The sequence below is a fragment of the Callospermophilus lateralis genome, chromosome 11 (assembly GCF_048772815.1).
Source record: "Callospermophilus lateralis isolate mCalLat2 chromosome 11, mCalLat2.hap1, whole genome shotgun sequence".
Lineage (NCBI taxonomy): Eukaryota > Metazoa > Chordata > Mammalia > Rodentia > Sciuridae > Callospermophilus > Callospermophilus lateralis.
The window spans coordinates 40,635,399-40,650,419 of record NC_135315.1 but is presented as its reverse complement, the minus strand read 5'-3'; the positions used below and the strand labels follow the sequence as shown (position 1 = coordinate 40,650,419).

The window sequence follows — 15,021 nt, the reverse complement described above, 5'->3', positions numbered from 1 at the left end:
AATAAAAAGGGCTGGGGTTGTGACTTAATGGTAGAGAGCCCTGGGTTCAATCCCTAGTGGGGGGGGGCAGGGTGTGGGGGGGGGTGAAGAGAGAATGATTGAATGAGTGAAGAATCCTTAGTTTACCATTTTAATCAAATCTGGATACATACCTCTCAGTAATGTTTTCCAGCTTTTTCCTATTAGGTCCTGCATATTTCATGTGAATGTTGTTTCTTGGCATTGTATATTCTTACTCATTCATTCTCATATTCATTCTCTCTCTCTCTCTTTGTACCTGGGATCAGATCCAGGCATGCTTAATCATTGAGCCACATCCTCAGCCCTTTTTTATATTTTATTTAGAGACAGGGTCTCAGTGAGCTGCTTAAAGCCTATTTGAGTTGCTTAGGGCCTTGTTAAGTCGCTGAGGCTGACTTTGACTCCTTCTGCCTCAGCCATGGGGATTACAGGTGTGCACCACCGCTCCTGGCAGCATTGTATGTTTTCTCATAATTTTCTAATTTTTTGCCAGCACAAAAGGAAACTAAGTATTTCCTTATTTATTTTGTCATTAGTTATTTAAAGAGATTCTGAGGAATCTCTTGGATAATTATTTCACTTGCCAATAATGATGTAGTTTCTTATTATCTTACAGTTTTATCTGTTGCTTCTGTTTTTTTTCTGGAATTCACCAAATAATGTTAAAAAGATTGCCAGTAGTGGAGCTGGGGTTGTAACTGAGTGGTAGAGTGCTTGCCTAGCACATGTGAGGCACTGGGTTTGATCCTTGGTACCACATAAAAAAATAAATAAATAAAGGCATTGTGTTCATCTACAACTAAAAATATTAAAAAGAAAGACTGCCATTAGTGGTCATCAATAATTTATATTCTCATATTCTTTCTCTCTCTCTCTGTCTTTTTAAGATGGACACAATACCTTTATTTTATTTATTTTTATTTGGTACTGAGGATCAAACCCAATGCCTCATGTGCTAGGCAAGCACTCTACCACTCAGTTACACCCCAGGGGCTGGGGATATAGCTCAGTTGGTAGAGGGCTTGCCTTGCATGCACGAGTCCCTGGGTTCAATCCCCAGCACCTCCAAAAAACATAATAATAATAATTAAAAAATAATTGGGCTGGGTATGTGGCTCAAGCGGTAGCGTGCTCACCTGGCATGCGTGCGGCCCGGGTTCAATCCTCAGCACCACATACAAACAAAGATGTTGTGTCTGCTGAAAACTGAAAAATAAATATTAAAATTCTCTCTCTCTCTCTCTCTCTCTCTCTCTCTCAAAAAAATAATAATTTACTCTTAGTAACATAGCTGAGATTTGCTGTTGCTTGTCTTCTTTAGGGGCCGGGGGGAATCTCATGATGCTCTTGTACTGTGCCATTTATACCAAAATGGATATTTATGTGTAACAAGGTCCATATAACTAATAACTAATTTTATTTTAATATAATTAATATAACTAACAACAAATCTTATTTTCTCCATTTAAAAACAAAACCAAAACTTTACTCTTCACCAGCATAACATTGGCTGGTGGTTTGCAAATGCATGTTTGCATTCCTTATCTAGTTTTTAAAATATATTTTATAAGGAATGACTATAAAAGATTTTAGGTTGATTCTGACATTTTTACATTTTTAATGTCATTTAAAGGAATTTGTTGTTGCTTTATAGCCTCATTATGAAAAATTATTGAATAGCACATATTGGGTGGTGTGAATGATGCCATTTAATACTGAGAAAGAAAACACTATGTTATGTTAGCCCATTTTATAGATGAGGAAACTGACTTAGAGCAGTAAAAGTAATTTGTTAGTTGTATAGCCAGAAGTTGGCAGTGGCTTATGAAATAGAACCACATTTCAGGGATAGGTGAGTGGAGATATATGTATATTTATACATAACAATTTAACTTACTGTGGGATTAGGTTCCAGAAAACTCTTTGTAAGTTGAAAATATCACAAGTCAAAAATGCATTTAGGGACTGGGTTTATAGCTTTGTTTGTAGAGTGCTTGCCTTGTATGTACAGGGCCCTGGGTTCAATTCCCAGTAAAATACACACACACACACACACACACACACACACACACACACACAGATGTATTTAGTGCATTTAATCTACTGAACATCATAACTTAGCCTAACTTTCAATGTGTATAGAATACTTGCATTCACTTAAAGTTGGGCAGAATCATCAAACACAAAACCTATTTTATAATAAAGTTATGAATGTCTCATGTAATTTATTGAATACTGTACTGATTGTGAAAAGCAGAATGATTGGTATGGGTACATTATCACACTTTTGTAAAGTTGAAAAATCTAAGTTGAACAATCATAAGTCATATATATTGACATATATATACATATATCTGTATGTCTCATGAGCTTAAGGCATGAGAAAACTAATGCATTTTGAAATGTTTATGGAGTCAAGTAATACAGTACATAGGGGCAAATAATGAGCCCTCTCATTGATGATGAGTGTCTGATTTTCTTAGGGAAAAGTTTTATCTAATTTCTTTAAGACTGGATTATACTTCTTCCTAAGGTCACAGAGTCTGAATAGTTGACATATATGGTATTTGTAAATTTACCAAGTTTTTCTTCCAATTTTATACACATATTAGTAGGATTGACATAATCCATAGGTAATCCTGATACTATAGTCCATAATTTTACTTCCTACTACTTTTCTCCATAGGAATTCTATGACAACATTGAACCCTTGACGCCCTCAGAATAAAGGACAGTAACTTCTAAGAAACCCACTTCCTGTGGAATATAGTGCATGCTTTTTTTAAACAAGACATTTTGTGGTAGAGTAGGGATTATCTAAGTAATTAGCCTCTGCCATGCATAGTGAAAGTACTAGATCCGTGTTTGGAAGACAGAAATGACAGCATACCCATTTGAAAAGGTAATATATTTTAACAATTTGGGGGACTTGTTCAGATAACTTGCCCTTGTCTTCATGGTGAGACTCCTTAATATGATAAGCCAGTTAAGGTAATAGGGCAGAATAATTCAAGAGCCACTGTCCTAGGTAGTATGAGGGACGAGTTGTTCTATTGAAGCTTAACTAATTTTTCCATGAAGTTTCTCCTTGAAAAGGAGAAGAAGAAGAGCGGTGCATGGACATATTAGAATGTTATTACTTTTCTTTATCTATGAATAGAAATGTTCTTAAACCAGGAGAGAATACTATCTGAATTTTAAAACTTTTTAGGAAGGAGCTTAAAAACTTCTTTTTGTACTCTCAGTCCAACTCTAGGAATGCTTGAAATTAGATTCTTCCTTATGTTTCACAAATTAAATACCTCATTTGAAGCTTATTCATTTCAGTTATGCTAGCTTGCATTTTAATCTATCCTTCTTTCAGGGCTTCTTTTGCTGATTCTTGGCTATTTCTTGTGTTTGTCACCAATTCATAAGGTAAACTTATTTTTGTATTTGTAGAAAATTCTCAATTTTTTCTAAATGGAGTCCCAACGCAGTGTGATTAGAGTGTCAAATCTGTCCCATGTCCAGCCCTAGTCCTCAGTCTATGGCTTTATTGTGTTTATTACTTGGTTATAGCACCAGAGAATTCCACCCCTTTTCCCCTTCTTCTTCCCCGTCCCTTCTGCGGAATGGTCCAAGTTTTGCACTCTTGCAATAGTAGTAGGATTTAATTTTGTGAATATTAAGTTTTTTTGTAAATGGTCTGTTAAATATGTACTTAAACTACTCCTTTATATGTCCTTAAACTAAAACTCTTCATTATATTGTGTTTTTAATACTTAAATGCAAAAACAAAGTTAAATTTTCCTTATTAAAATGCAAAGCCTAGTGTCTTCTAGCCTTTTGAAGAGCTTTTGTTCATTATATAATCTGTAAAGTAGCCAAGAGTTCCTCAGAAGCAGGACATCATTTAGGTTTAATACAATTATGGCTTGTGTGTAAAATAATGTTGTGGCTTAACTGTTCATACTTTAGTGGCAGAATCCTTAGTTCAATTCACATTAAAGACTTTACCAAGGTTCCTGAGAACAAAAATGATTAGGCATTTTGATTCTACCAAAGTTTACATGATTAGAAAGCTAAATGACACAGTTATAAGCATAGACCTTTTATTTTTTTCCCAGATGTTTGACAGTGTAAACATACATAAAATACATATTAAAGTTTAGATGCTTTATATTTTGTGCAGTAAATCGAAGCCTTAAAAAGAAAACATCTCATTAAAAAAAAAATTCATTAGTTTTACTTAAGACAGAAAAGTAGCAGCAAGTACCAAGACATTGTGCACTTCTTTTATTTAAGACAAGTTACTCATTTACATCAGAGTCAGAATTGTAAGACTGGCTTTCTTGAATACTTAACATAGCTTGAATCACTGGTTAGGTAGGGGCATATTTTCCCAACTGTACATCAGGGAGGAGGTTTTCATTAGTTTTAAGAAAATGCCGACCCTCAGCCAGCCAGCATGACCATAGCATTGAGCATTAAGAGAAATGAAACATTTACTTCCCAAGCACATGCCACAGAAGGTAAGCGAGTCTTTACATTTGCAGTTGTTTCTTCCCTCCGTAAGTTAAGGGTTGTGCTTTGTTGAGGCATTTCTGAGAAATTTTTTGGCATGCCACTAGTGATACTTAGGGTCATAGGTGTTGGGGATGATTTTGCTGAGCTAGTGAGGCTTGTGTTTGTAACCATTCCATCTTGGAGATGAATAGTTAGAGTTGCAGCTGCTGCTTCATGTGAATTGATGGTTTCTGTAGATGTATCTTCTGGATAGGGCACCAAAGCTTTATCAGTGCTAGTAAAGGTGGTGTCTTTGCTTAATGTGACACCAAACGTTGTTTCGTTTGTTCGATATTTGGGTATTTTGGTCACTTTGGGTTGAGTTACCATACTCAGAGAATTAATGGTGTCCACTGTTTGCATTCCACTTACAGTGAATAAACTTGAGGTAAATCCAGAAGGTGTGGGATATATGTTATGTTCCTTCAAGGATGATATCTGGTTAGAACAAGGAGTTCCTATCACATGAGCTTTTGTTTCCATCATCCACTTAAGTAAGTAAGTAATGTTTTGTTTATGGTCACATGACCACCTGTTATTGTGAAGGGTTATTTCTTGCAACTGCAAGAGTTGGTCAAAAGATTGATCTGGAATGAATGTGAACTTATTGTTGTGCAGGTAAAGATGTGTGAGGTTTGTCAGGTTTATTAATGTTCCTGGAAGGATTTGTGTCAAGGAATTATTAGACAGGTCCACAATATGTAGTTTAGAGGGCATGTTGGTTGGAACTGTCCAAAGTTTATTACTGCTGAGGTTGAGGACCTCAAGACTTCTTAATGTATTTTTAATGAGGACAACCTTTTCCAGCATGTTCTTAGAAACATCCAGATATTTAAGGTTCCACTGATAAGCAGTATCAGATTTGTCAAGAAGTTTAATATTGTTGTTAGCAGCAGACATGTTCCAGAGAGACCGAGGTAACTGAGCAGGCAGGCTTTCAAGCCTGTTGTTTGAAATGTCCAGTGTCCTCAGATTGGTATATTGGGTTAACTGGTTATGCAGATCAGTAAAGTGGTTATAAGACAGGTTTAAATGTATAATGTTCTCTTGGAGTCCGGATGGTAATGTAGTCAAGTTTCTGCCTGAACAGTCCACATGCCTGTGTCTCTCTGTACATATACATTGGAGAGGACAAATGCATAAAATACCAGGTGTGAGAAACAGGAGGATGAACAGGCAGGGAGACATTTTCAATATCTGATATTCCATCAAAGCCTGGAAACAAACAGATACACCCTTCTTTTAATATGCAAATACAATTTAGGCATCTGCATGGGTCAGTTAGCATTAGGCAAAATTTTCAATAAACCTCCTTGTTGTTGAGTCTTTTTATAATTGTTCCAGTGATTAAACTAACAAAGCTGCCCTTCATTTATAGTCCAAATGCCTAATCCTTCAATTGGGGCTATGTTGGTTGAGAGAGAGACTCCCCCCCCCACACCACCACCACCACAAATACACTCTTTCCTGCATTTTCTTTTTTATTTTCTCTCTCCTTTTACCATTCTCTTTTTCATATTCATCTTCTCAAAGTCTTAATATGATAAATAGCATTATCTGCAAATAGAGTTGAAGTCTTAAGCTATTACTGTGTTTGATAATATGCTTTCTTATTCAGATGGGAAAAAATGGCTGTCGTGTCGGTTTTTTGGGTTGTTTTGTTTTTTAATCTCTGCAGTAATGTAAGAATCAATGTGTGTATGTACGATGAGATTTTATTTAAATATTAAACAATTTTTGAAATTTCATTTTTTTAAGGATAAACATATCCTTGTAAAAACATTTCAAGGCACTTGAAAAATCCAGACCAACACCATACCTCACATTTTGTAAAGTGTGTGGGTTTTTTTTTTTTTCCTTTATATTTCAGTACCAATTCTACAGGAAAAAACATGTATATTTACAAAGTGAATGCATATTAAAAAGACAACCCTCAACTGATACTGCAGCAAATCCCTGTGCATGCACTTGCTATTGAATATATATTCAATCCTAATGTTGACTTTTTCTTAAAAAAAGAAAAAGAAAAAAAATTCTGAAGTCCATTTCTTACTGATTTAAATAACAGCTTACCATAGTGTCGTCTTCAACATCAGCATCTCGTTTTCTCCGGGACACTTGAAGCTTAAAGGTCGTCTTGTTCTGGAGAGTCGGAACCGTTTCTAGCTGTGGGCTGTGCTTGCCTGCTCAGCTGCATTGTGTTGCTGTGAGCTGAAGCTCTGCAACCACCTGATCAGTACCACATAGGAGGACTGCAGAGCTGTCATTGGTGCTGACTCAAATTTATTTCAAGAGGTGCACACGCAACAAAATGGACAAAATTTTTTTTAAAAAAATTATAGCATTGAGCATACTTATGTATCTCAGATTTGCTATAGATTGGAATACCTCATGTAAATTAGAGCTGGCCTTTCCTCCTTTCTGTGTATTTATCTGTGGAGCTTGGGCTCCACATTTTAGCAGCTTCCTTATTAACAGTCAACTGTGCTTCTTTTTAATGCCTCTACTTTCTTTTTACATATTGAAAAATGTGGAAAATAGATTTGACCTTCCTTGTAAATGGATTTCTAAGATACTGACTTAACTCTTTTTTATTTCTCCATTTTTGTGTTCTTTTCTAAAATGATAAAACTGTCATGTTACCTTTTAAGATATCATGATATAGTGTGGTGATTATTATATTTAATCAGCTTTCATATTTATCAACCACTTAAATGTTTTGACTTCTCTTTTAAGGAGGTACAGAAGTAATTAGGATTATTTATTTTTATTTTTCTGATACAAAGGATCATTTGACCCAAGATACACACAAGTCATTTTATTTTTGCTTTTTATTTTGCAATGCTGGGAATCAAACCCAGAGTAAGCTGCACTTAAAATGAACACCTTCTGCTTTTAATTTTCATTTCCCATGATAAAAATAAATGCTTTCTATTTTGTGTATTTGGGGTTAAATATTTTTCTTCATGAAACTTACTGTGGATAGTAAGAAAATATAAGTGTTGTTTTCTCCAGAGATATTTTTGGTGCTATGTGAATGACCATTCATTTAGTTTTATGTTTTAGAAATAATAGTGTTGCCAGACATAGTGATACATGCCTGTAATTCCAGTAGCCCAGGAGGCTGAGGCAGGAGGATTGCAAGTTCAAAACCAGCTTCAGCAACTTAGCAAGACCCTATCTGAAAAATAAAAATATAAAAAGGACTGGGGATGTGGATCAGTGGTTAAGTGCTTCTGGGTTCAATCTCTGATAAAAAATAAATAATAATAATGATAATAATAATAATAGTATAAATTTCAGAAGATTTATTAAGACTTTATATTTTATCTTTCTGAGACAGTTTTAAATTTAAAATTACGTAACGTATGTGAAAAAGAAAACACATGAATGTTATAAAATGAGATTAGATTTAAGAAAGCTTTTACTCCATCCCTTAGTGGATTGATTGTATAATAATCTAAATTTGAAATCTAATCAAATCTAATTTCCAGAATGTCCAGTTTATCTTAGAAAAGAAAGCAAGTCATGGTATATTCATTGCCAAATTCTCATCATTTGAAAACCAACAAATATTAAAAATTAATTTTTAATTAATCTAATTAATAAATTAAAAATTATTTTGAGATAGGGTCTGGCTTAGTTGCTTAGATTGGCCTTGAACTTATGATCCTTCTGCCTCAGCCTCCCAAGTCACTGAGATTATAGGCATATGCTATTATGACCAATTTGTAGCTTATTTTCTTAGAAAAGAGACTATACTCTAGAAGTATAAACATTAATATAAAATTAATGTTTCTAAAAATGTATCTACATTTTAATCTGCAACATCAGAAATTTATTATTGATTAGGTGCTTTATTTTCACTTTATTTTGAGGGTTCATTTGGACCCTAGATTCTTTCTATGGATTTTGGAAACCAGTCATCAGTCATAGTATTTAAAAAGGAACAGGTTTGACCAGGCATGGTGGCACAACCCTGTAATCCAGCTGCTAAGGCGGCTGAGGCAGAAGGATCATAAGTCCAAATCCAGCCTCAACAACAGTGAACTGCTAAGCAACTCAGTGAGACCCTGTCTCTAAATAAAATATACAATAGGACTGGGGATGTTGCACAGTGGTTGAGTGCCCCCTGAGTTCAATCCCCGGTAGCCAGGCACAGTGGCACATGTCTGTAATCCCAGTGATTGAAGATACTGAGGCAAAAAGGATCATAAATTCTAAGCCAATCTGATCAACTAAACAAGACCCTGTGTCAAAATAAAATTGTTTTTAAAAAAGGATTTAGGGCTATACTCACTGGGTTCAATCTCCAGTACTGGGAGAAAATGTGTTAAAAATACTACATACAGCAATATTGTTGTGGAAATAGAGAATGGGTTGCTTTTTGACATTTAAAATTCTCTCAGTTTGTAGATACACTATAACATTGCAAGGTATGTTACTAAGGGTCAATTCATTAAACACTTAAATTTATCCATTTTAATTTTACATCACTGTGGAAGTAGAGTTAACCACTCCCACTCGCTAGTACTTCCATTTGAAAGAAGGAAATGTTGTGTCATTAACTAATAGATTCAAATGAATTTAGGTTTAGTCTGTATCAGGATTAGGTTTCACTGCATATAATATAAACTTTTAAAGCAATGGATGTGACAGTGTGTTATTTCAACTTTGGGGACATGCTTTAATTGTTTCATTTTATACAGAGATTTCTATGAAATTCTCAAAGAAAAAGGGGGATCATTTCAGTGTTTTATGTTCTTACACTTTTAGAAATTCTCATGATATAAAATAATTCTATATTACATTATTGAAAGTAGAGTAGTTCTTTATAGTATTTATTGTTTTTTAACAGCTTGTTTTAGATTACTATTTAAACACATAAGTTACATTTTTAGAGTCAGCTGAGGTAAAAAATTATATCTATTTGGACAACTATTCTATATTAAGCAGTAAATTAATTTACATGTTCTTTGTTCTTCTGTGTACTAGGATATATTACCCCAACTTTGCAAAAGATATGAAAGACCACCAGCTGGGAAATGGCTAGCTCATGTTAATCAGTAGTTTCAGTATTCCTTTATTTCTTAAGTTGATCTGAAATAATCAAAAGTCAGAGGTCTATCTGTTTTTGATTGATTGAATATCCCTTATCTGAAACGAATGGGACTAGAAGTGTTTCAGATTTCAGAGTTTCTTTGTGTGTGGATTTTATTTTTTTAATATGTGCATACACTTTACCAGTTAAGTATCCCTAATCTTAGAAGCTGAAATATGAAATCTCTGAAATCCAAAACTTTTAGTGAGAACATAGCATTGGATTTTTGGATTAGGGATGCTTAACCAATAATATAGTTAGGTATATTGACTAAACTTCTTTCTGAAAACAAGAATACTCAATGAAGTATTTTAAAAGCCTGGACGAGCTGGGCATGGTGGTGCACACCTGTAATCCCAGCAGTTTAGGAGGCTAAGGCAGGAGGATCATAAGTTTAAGGCCAGCTTCAGCAATTTGTCAAGCCCTAAGCAACTTAGTGAGACTTTGTCTCAAAATAAAATATAAAAAAGGGCTGGGGAAGGCTGGGGTTTTGGCTCAGTGGTAGAGCACATGCAAGGCCCTGGGTTCGATCCTCAGCACCACATAAAAATAAATAAAATAAAGGTATTGTATCCAATAACGACTAAAAAATATTTGTAAAAAAAAGGGGTGGGAGGCGTGCTGGGGATGTGACTCAGTGGTTAAGTGCTTCTGGGTTCAATCCCTGGTACCAAAAACAAAACAAAAAAATATGGAAGGACTGACAAAATAGAAATTATCATGTCAAAATCCAAGTGCATCAGTGTCTTCACCCATTTTCCCACTCCTTTTTTCCCTTCAGTTCTCTAGATGTCCTTGATTCTGGATTAATCTGTTTGCTTCTTTAGAAGGGTTTAATTTGTTCTTCTGCCTTCTGTATTTCCTATAAATGATTCCTAACAGTATTAACATAATTGCTTGATTATCATCATCCCACAGTAGTTTCGAAATAATACCAGTACTGCTATAACTGGATTACAAACTATTGAATAAAGTTAAAGATTTCTTTGTAGCTGCATTCTTGGAATATATTTCACTAATGGCATATAGGCAATTGTGGGTTGTTTTTGGTTTTGGTATTTGTCACTAAGCCATATCTTCAGTCATTTTCTTTTTTTTTAAACAGGATCTCACTAATGTTGGTGAGGCTGGCCTCAAATTTGAAATCCTCTAGTCTCAGCCTCATGAGTTGCTGGGATTTACAGGCATGTACCACCATGCCCAGCTTCAATTCTTGTGTTCTAATGCAACTTGAAATAATTATTTTCTTTCTTTTTTAATGTTTATTTTTCAATTGTAGGTGGACAATAACACAATATTGTTATTCTATTTTTATGTGGTGCTGAAGATCAAACCCAATGCCTCATGCATGCTAAGCGAGCACTCTACCACTGAGGCACAAACCCAGCCCTAATTATTTTCTTTATATTTCTATATCACCAACTTGATATATAGTTAGTGTTTTAGTTAGCTTTTTCGCTGCTGTGACCAAAAGACCTGGCGAGAACAATTAGAGGAGGAAAAGTTTATTTTGGGCTCATGGTTTCAGAGGTCCATAGAGGGCTAGCTCCATTCCTCAGGGCCTGAGGTGAGACAGAACATGAGGTCAGAAGTGTGTGACAGAGGGAACGACTCAAAACAATACAGCAGGAGCCTGAGAGAGACTCCACTTTCCAGATACAAAATATATGCCTCAAAGGCACACCTCTGGGAACCTCCCTTCTCCAACCACATCCTGCCAACCTTTATTTATCACTGAATAGTTAATCCTTAGCAGGGGGTTAATTCTCTGATTGGGTTAAAGTTCTCATAACCCAGCCATTTCACTTCTAAGTTTTCTTGCATTGCCTTTGGGGGACACCTCATATTCAAATCATAATTGGTTCATTTATTTTTCAGTTTGGGTTTTTAGGGATCACTCAAGTCAAAATTATGCAACAAGAAATATTGACAGAAATCTTGCTTCTCTGACTGCTTCATCCTATTTCTTTCCTTTCCCTATTGGTGACTATTTTTATTAGCTTTTAGTTGTCTTTTAACAGTATTTCTTTTTACAAATGTACAGAAACACGTGTGTATGTGTATTTTATGTTCTTATCCCCCCTTATATGAAAGTTGCATATCATATACACTGTTATGTAACTTAGTTTTTTCTTCTTTTTTTTAAAAATATATTTTTTAGTTGTGATGGACCTTTATTTTATTTATTTTTATGTGGTGCTGAGAATTGAACCCAGTGCCTCACACTTGCTAGGCAAGAGCTCTGTCACTGAACCACAATCCCAGCCCATTTTTTCCCACCTTAATAATTATTTTGAAGATCTCTCCATCTTTTTTTTTTTTTTTTTTTTAAAGAGAGAGGGAGAGAGAGATAGAGAGAGACAATTTTAATATTTATTTTTTAGTTTTCGGCAGACACAACATCTTTGTTTTGTATGTGGTGCTGAGGATCAAACCCGGGCCGCACGCATGCCAGGTGACCGCGCTACCGCTTGAGCCACATCCCCAGTCCCAAGATCTCTCCATCTTAATACATAGAGATCTGTTTCATTCATTTCATAATGGATAGTACTCCATTTGGGAATGTACCATGACTTATTCAACCCTTCGTCTATTTGTGAACAAGTCTAAGTTGTTTCCAGGTTTTTACTATTCAAAATAATGCCACAAGAAAATACCTTTGTACTTAAATAAGTTCATGTGTTTGCCAGTAATGCTTTTAAAAGGATTATTAGAGGTAGGATTGCTGGGTAAAAGGGAAAGAGAATACATTTGGAATTTTCCTGTATATTATCAAATTCCTCTCTATAGAAGAATTTTACAGTCCAGCCAGCAGTGTATCAGGGTGACTAGTTCAGTATAGAATCACCATAGACTGTGTTTTTGAACTTTTACATTCATATCAATTCAATAGGTTTGCAGCATGTTAGAGTAATTTGAAATGCATCTGTCTAATTATGAGGGAGGTTATGTATCATTGTGTGTGTGTGTGTGTGTGTCCCTAGCCTTCTGTTACTCTCTCTTATATATTTTGCACATTTTTATTGTTTTGTAACCTCTATGTTTAGTACATTTTTTAAATTTTAGAGATACTGGTTTAAGTTCAATTATTTTTCTAATTTGCCATCTTTCTTTAGTATTTTTAATAATGCTTTTGTTTTTTGACTTATAAGTTTTATGTAAATCTTTCTTTTCTTTTTATTGCTTTTAGTTGATTCTCACCTAGGAAAATGTTGTCCCACCTCCAGATGATAAAGGAATTCAGTTTTATTTGCTTGTTACGAGAATAATTTCATATTTTGTGTGAAATGTGGCTCCCGTTTTGTCTTTTCCAAATATCTGATTGTCCCAACACTTTTTCCCACTTTTGATATTTGAAGTCTGTTTCTGAGCTTTTGATTCTGCCCCATTGATCTGTTTGTTTAATCATATGCCAGAACTATAGTGTTTTAATTATGTTGGTGCTCATGTATTTTGCTACTTTACTTTTTGGTTAGAATTAGATAATATCAACAATTTCAGATTACTCTTGTCTGAGTCATTGTGTCCCCACAACCTCCACCATCACCAAATAGAATACTTGTTTTATATATATGTGCACGTGTGTGTTTATATATTAGTGAATAAATTGGGTGTTCTTTGGTTCTAGATTGAGGGAAAGAATGTTAGATCAGGAGTGAACTCAACTTTTGGTACTGTTTCTAAGCAAGTCTGTTGCTCTCCCTGGTCCTGTTTTCTCAGCAGTTAACAAACAAAAGGAATTGAATTAGATGGTCTTTAGCTTGTTTCTGAATCTGGTTATTGCAGATCTGGTAAGAGCACCACTGGTATGTGGTATGACAGACAGTCTACTTTTATTCCCTTGAGCCTTGTCTTTTGCTGTTTTTATGAAATAAATTCTTTCTTCTGGATCCCAGTTCTTTAACCTTTTGCTGAAGTTTTTCTTTGTTCCAGCATTTTCTTCTCTCCTGTGTTTCTCATATTAGCTTCCATTTCGTCCTTCTAAGTAAGCAAGGATTACAACCATTTGGCCATTTAGTTTCCTCTGCCCTCAGTAGGGGAACATGGCATGCAGTAAACATGAATTGTTTTTCCCAGCAGAGAATATCTTTTAAAAAACAAAACTTCGCAGCTGCTGTCAGTAGTCTTTTCTTCTGTTGTACAAAGAACTGAAAGAAAAAACTTGCCTATAGTATTCGAAGAAATCAAACAAAACTCTGACCCTGGTCATCAGCTCCTATTTTATCTAAGAGTTTTTCTATATTTCCCATCCTTTAAGCAGTCAAGAAGGAAGGTGTTGACAAGGACAAAAATGTGGAAAGAGCCCTTTAGGTAACTAACTACCTTGTATGTGAAATTTATGGGTTATGATGATTCAAGGCATATCAAAGACTTGATTAAAGATAAACACATCTTATCATTTACCATAACCAAAATATTTAAAACTCCAAAGAATAGCAAGAAATTCTTCAACTCCTGATAGCTGCTGGGTAAATTAGCCCTAAAAATGCTAAGTTAGAAAAACACACACACAAAAAACTTTTTGGTTAGAAAAGAAGAGAACCAATTCAATATGATGATAAACATTGTGCTTATTCAGGAACAGTAAGTAGCTTGAAGAATGCTTGCCGGATAAAAAGTGTTAATGATCAGTAAGAAATGGCTTAGAAGATTAAAGGACTAACGTTATATAGAAAATTCCAAAGTCTAAAAGCCTTATTATTTTTTTTTTATTAAAGATGGAACTTTATTAGTTTCTTGAAAACTGGTACTACCAATAAATACTGTATTCTCTTCTGAAAAATCCCAGAACTATGAAAGATTCTCCAAGGCTAAGCTACCAGTAAAGTTACCACATTTCATTCTAAGTCTTTCCCGTTGGAGTTCATTTGGGGATAAAGAGGAAAAATATGTGCTTGTTGGGCAAAGAAGCACTACTGCAAACCTAAGCTGGCATGTCCAAAAGTTCAGACCATGATTGCTCTTCATCTTCATTTTGACAAACATTGGTCTCATAACTACTCTGATATCTCACATTTATCACCTGTCAGGTAGTGGATAAAAGATGAAATATTCTCCATTTTAAAAAGTTTGTTTAAAAACAGCTTTTAGGGCTGGGGTGTGGCTCAGTGGTAGCGCACTTGCCTAGCATGTGTCAGGCACTGGGTTCGATTCTCAACACCACATATAAACAAATAAATGAATAAAGGCCCATCAATAACTAATAAAAATTTTTAGGAAAAAAACCACAACTTTTATGCCTCAAAAAATGTTGGGGATATGCCACTGGGTTCAATCCCTGTTACCAAAAAATGCAAGCTTCAATGTATAGTGACAAAAGGTTTCTTTCTCCCTCTCTCCCTAACCCTTCA

At 34.9% G+C, this 15,021-nt stretch overlaps 2 protein-coding genes and 1 non-coding gene across 4 annotated transcripts in view; 2 read left to right on the top strand and 1 right to left on the bottom strand.

Moving 5' to 3' along the window:
- Positions 1-15,021, top strand: part of Nf1 (neurofibromin 1) — a 248,842-nt gene that overhangs the window by 168,937 nt on the left and 64,884 nt on the right. The gene's annotated exons all lie outside the window — the stretch shown is intronic.
- Positions 1,017-1,089, top strand: Trnaa-ugc (transfer RNA alanine (anticodon UGC)). Its single transcript has one exon. It is a non-coding gene; the product is annotated as a tRNA-Ala (tRNA).
- Positions 4,459-5,778, bottom strand: Omg (oligodendrocyte myelin glycoprotein). Its single transcript, XM_076871833.1, has one exon. It carries the CDS (start codon positions 5,776-5,778, stop codon positions 4,459-4,461), a length of 1,320 nt encoding a protein of 439 aa, XP_076727948.1.